The following is a 5,727-nucleotide window of genomic DNA, read 5'->3' on the forward strand; positions in this document are numbered from 1 at the left end:
CAACAATCTGACATGTATCATAAATTACATTGAATTTGCTCAAAGTTAGGCAAGGAAGTGAAACAACAAACCACATGAAAAGAACAAAGACACATGAAAAGTGAAGGCCTTATTCTCAAAGTGCAGTCATATCACTTTGTGAAAAAATTCGAAGAAATTAGCTTTTACGTACCGAGATACAATAATGCAAGTATGTACCAAAAGTGACTCAAGGGTTTCATGTTATTAACAACTAGATTCAACATCGAGATATCATTATCATCTATAGAAATAAACAATTCTTCCTTCCAAAATAGTGTAACTGAATTGGTTTAAATTTACCTAGAATCATCAATATATATATATATATATATATAGGGGCTGCTAATTTACACCCAGCTAAAAATGCTACGGAGTAATTTGAAAGTAGAATAGAACCAATCAATAGATTCTTCATTTCTGTGAGAATTTTTTGAAATAAAAGACATAATCACACAATTGAAACCAAGTTCATGAATTAACATAAATTTAAACATGAAATAACATCAATATTGAATTGCAAATGCATTATAGGCTTAAAGTATGCATAGATGATTGAGTTTTAAACATGGTAATAGGATATCTTTGTTCATTAAACATATTCATACTTAAATTCACACAAGTATAACTATCGGTGAAGAAAAACTTACTTTCAACAGATTAAAACCAAGCTTTCCACATAATCGTGGATGGATAACCAAGATATGTTATTGTACATTCTTGTTTTCCTTGCTTTGTTAGTTCTTCGATTGTAGAGAATTGCTCGGTCATTTTGGTTGTTTGCCAAAACCAAAATATCACCATTCTCAGATAGATGCAATGGTCTTATTCTAAAAAATGTGCTACGACCAATTTCATGATACCATTGAACATCCTGATAGGTAAATTTAAGGAATTGGGTCCAAGAATTTTCATTTCCAAATTCCATCAACTTCCATATAACAAAATCAGTTTCCTTTAAATCGTGATAAACACATAGGGAGTTCATCAACACACAAACATTTCCCCATACATGTAACCCATCATCAAAAGGCAGAAGCATCTCTGTGTATGTCTCCGTAGCTAGATCTAGTGAAATAACTACAAATTTCTTAACACCATTACGATCGCTACGATAGGCCAACCAATTAACATTGTTATCCAAATATACACCTTCACACAAACTGGAATTACGGAAGACTGGTCTAGCACCGAATGGAAATCTTTGAATATGTCTCCAAACATTATCACCCAAACTAAAGACTTTTACTTCGTTACCAGTTGAACTTAATGACACAACCTTATAAGTGTCGGTTAAACTATCATAACCAAACACGAACACAAAAAATCTTGAAATATGCATGTCATTAAAACAGACATCAGATCATTCCATTGTAGGAACCAAGAACCACACGACAATTCTTGTCACTCAATTGGTAGTAGGGATCCTTAGGATGTCTGATCCAACGGTTTTGTAGTAAACAACTAACAGGGAAGTGTATGAAACTATAATGATTTTCCAAGAAATAATAACCCCTTGTAGGGACTATTGATGAGAAGTATGGGTTTCGCGATGATCGACTAAGGTGCATTTTGATGAATGAAGGATGAGAGATAAGAGTTTTCCATGACTTACTGACGCACTTCATCTGCATAAGAGATTTGACCGGAAGCCACGATAGTATTTCTGTGATAACTTCGTCAGGGAGATTTAAGTCTGGCAACAATGACAGATTGGATTGACGACGACGCGTCATTGGTGGTGGCATGAAATTCATCAGAGCAACAGAGACTACACATACAAATAAAAAAGAAATCATTATGCGAGACAAATAATTATAATATCGTACGGAAATGATGTATAGAACTCCAAAGAGGAATTGCAGTTAAGTGTTTTGTTGTAAATCTTTTTTGACAAGAGGTGATATTTATAGATGTTTATTGAACACAAATAGTTTATCCTTACCCTTCAAAATAAATAAAAAATCTTTTGATAAAAAATTATTATATTTTTTCATTTCACATTTAAAATAAGTTTGACCAAGCATTTACTACATTTCCTATTTAAATAAATAATATAATATTTTTACTATTTCCTAATTTTTATTTTTGACCAACGATTCTTTTAATAAATATCAGAATTATATATATAAAAAAAAGCAATTATATATAATTTATTAAACATAAATAAATTATATATAATGTTTTTATAGTTGTGATAAAACTCATGTCATTTTTTTATGATTACTAATCTGTTTGGTGAAGATCGAAGATGTGAAGTGGTGGTTTACGGTGCTCCGGTGTGGCGGAGGTTGAGCTTCCACGATAGAGGAGAAATGTTCCTGCAAATCTTGGCTTTCACAGGTCTTGGCATGCACCCTCAATGTATTCTGCCTTGCACAAGATTTTGGAACGATTGATTTACTTCCAATTGTCTCCTTCATTTAAACCGTTATATTTGCAAATTTACCACTTTTAAGTTATTATTAAAGTATTAATTAAAAAAATGATTACTACCATGAATAGCTCTTGTAATTTGGGCGGAGGTCTGAAAATAGTTCCCGTGAAGAAACACCACAATTCATCATTGTAATTTTGAATTCTTTATTGTTTGGTCCTTAAGTAACCTTGAGTTCAGTAAGATAAGTGGCGGTGAAGCGGCATATAATCTCACCACGTGGCTGCTTCCATGTGGATTTTTCTATAAGATGTCAATTTCAGTGTTTTTTTTTGCTAACATTTATTGAAGGGCTGAACTAAAGAAGAAATAAAATCTAATCGGTTGAAATCAAAGTTTTCTCAAATTTTAGGCATTAAAATCGGGAAAGCAACACATTTTGCTGCTATAGATCATTCATCATAACGTTTTCATAGTTTTAATGTCCATCATAACGTTTTCATAGTTTTAATGTCTTTTGAGGACTGGGTGAGTTGAACTGTGTTAGATTTCTCTTGTTTTAAAACTGAGTCCAAAGTTCAGCTTCTGATAGAATTCAGAACCTGAAGCAATGTTCAGAGTTAAGAGCAGCATATAAGAAAGAGCTAGAGAGAGAAGAAAGAGACACAAGCGCAATTTATGCTGGTTTCTTCCACAATCCGAAAATAGCCAGTCCCCTTGTCACTTGAAAGAGATTTTTCACTATAATCACATAAGATTACAATTACTCAAGCACACAAGCAAGAGACTTCTAACAAACAAAGATTACAAAGATAAATTGCTTGGTTGAACACTTAATTTATAATCAGAGGTGTTCCCAAATACAAAATAGTTCAGACTCTAGACTTAAGAATTTCTAATATATGGAAGTTAATAAGAAATTCTAAGTGTTTAACGCGTAATGAATTTGACAGAGTTTTGGCACTTGTAAAATAATGCAGAGTCTTGTGAAATCTTCAAGTCTTCAATCCTTTATATAGAGGTAAAAAAGAGACTTTGAAGAGTGTCAGCGCATCAAAGAGTCATTTACGAAGCTTGATCATTCAATGTTGCTTGATTTGGTTAAAACGGTTTTGATAAAACTCGCAGCGGAATAAAACGACAACACAAATATCTAAGATACATCCAAAATCTCAAAGTGCATGAATCACAAAATCTCAACAACCTATCTCAAGTTTAATAATACATAAACAATATGGTCTCAACAAAATGTCAAGATAAACAATCATATAATCCCAACAATGTTCTATACTAGACTCCATGCAATAAAGAAAAACGAGGACGTCCTCAAGTCGAGTACTAACGTCTCCACGAAGGTCCTCAAGCCTGCACGTCTACACCATTTTTAGAAATGGTTTGGAAGTCTACCAAACAACCCCTGAGGGGTTAGATAACATTCACATAAAAAGATATAAGCACAAAATATAGCATTCTAGGATTCCAGTAAATCTTGCATATATCCAAATTCATCATTCCCAAAATACTAGCATCATGTAAATATTATCTTCAATAAATCATCACATCATCTCATTATTCACAATTCCATAACATCATCTCAAATGTACAAATATCACCAATCAATTATATCGAGTACACAACATCACCTCAATTCATATAATTCACCAAGGTCACAAAATCAAGTATGAGACATTTCACCTCTACATGCATGTGGTACCATTTGGATCTCGGATTCATTTTACCGTTTGATCCGTCATCGACAATAATGATCACCAATTTTCCATCAACAATAGCCATCGACAATATGACTTAACCATGAATGCAAACAATTCAAATAACATTAATTGATAAAAAAAATTAACTTTTTTATTAGTGTATCCAAACATAAATCAATTTACATTCAATTTAATTGTAACCAAAATCAAAGTTCAAAAAAGGTTTTTACATATCATTTATAAAGTTCTCAAATCGACAATAGAAGTTAAATCTACAAATTTACGGATGAGTCAACTTCTTATCAAGTGAACCAACGTTTGAGCATTTCTAATTAGGCTTAAATATGTAAATAGTTGCTGTAAATAGGGACCACTGAGTTTTTGTTTATGAACTCACAAATCATTTAAAAAAGTCACTGTAAAATTTAATCATTTGACTTTTGATTCCAAACTCATTTAATTACTGATGTGACATGTGATTAGATGTTTGGCATTGACATGGCACCATGTAACTGGACTAAGAAAATGATGACTCAAACCATTGAGAAAAGACGAATATCAATTAATGGTCATTTTTTTCTAAAAGTTTTTTTTTTGTCAAGTAGCCTAACAGACTGTCGAACTGGAAAAGCAAATTTTTTTCGTTGGGGGGTCGCCTGATTTATTCTGAAATATGTCTTGTCATATGTTTTATCTTGGTTTTCGGGTGTCAAACATTGATTACGTTTGAACCTTTTTTAACCGGTGATATCTTATTTTTTCTTGGGAAGGGAAAAAGTAAGCAAAACCCTTGAGAATCGAGGTCCGGGAGTTGTTTTCGCTACGGGAAGGTGTTAGGCACCCATAACGACTATAGTATCCTATAGGAACCGTCTTTAATTTCTACGCGCGCGCTTTATTTTTAAATGCTATTTTGAAATGTTATTTACACCTAAAGTTTGCTAAGTGAAGAATTGGAGGGAGAAGAATGTTTTTGGATTTTTATTTTAGTTGAATTGAAGGAATTTTGTTCCTTGCCTACGTACCCGTTTAAGGGATCAAATCCACCGTAGTTCTCTTCCAAAAATGTTTTTTGTTTTTGTTGGTTGATTTTAAGTTTGAAAAATGGGAATTTTGAAGAATAGAAAGAGGCCTCAAGGGCATGAGATTTAGAAAAGGTGAGGTGGAATTAGTTATTTGCAAAATATGGCCCAAGTATGATTAAAGTTCATTAAAATTTGATTAAGAAAATAGAAGGGAAAATTACAATGGGATTTTGATACCAAGGTTTATTTAAAAAATGATTTGAGTGATGTTGTTTACATTTTTTTTGGAAATTGATTTTCTTCTAAGTATGAAGCCTAAACATCCATCTAAACATACAATCCTAAACATACATCTAAACATGCATATTATAGCTATATCTAAATGTGAGGTGTGTGTATGTGTCGGTGCTTGTGTCGGTGTACATTATTAGAGTCCATTGTCCTTATTACATCATGCCCTAATTACATTCTACGGTCTTGCAAGAAATTAAAATTGCATAAAGGTAAAGTACAAAGAATCCTAAGTTTTACATTCTAACTTTTGGTGAAACTTAAAGTGCAAGAAATAAGATGGAAGAGGGGATGAAGTATGGAA

General features: G+C 32.5%; 1 protein-coding gene across 1 annotated transcript; it reads right to left on the minus strand.

Moving 5' to 3' along the window:
* Window positions 1–670: 670 nt before the first annotated feature.
* LOC146907479 (F-box protein CPR1-like) lies at window positions 671–4,189 on the minus strand. Its single transcript, XM_085729112.1, has 3 exons — window positions 4,135–4,189; window positions 1,642–1,789; window positions 671–1,316 (listed from the first exon to the last, which is right to left on the minus strand). Exons 1-3 carry the CDS (start codon window positions 4,187–4,189, stop codon window positions 671–673), a joined length of 849 nt encoding a protein of 282 aa, XP_085585238.1.
* Window positions 4,190–5,727: the final 1,538 nt, after the last annotated feature.

Source organism: Medicago sativa, chromosome 7 (genome assembly GCF_051527215.1).
Source record: "Medicago sativa cultivar Bolivia chromosome 7, Bolivia_mono, whole genome shotgun sequence".
In the NCBI taxonomy this organism is placed as follows: Eukaryota; Viridiplantae; Streptophyta; class Magnoliopsida; order Fabales; family Fabaceae; genus Medicago; species Medicago sativa.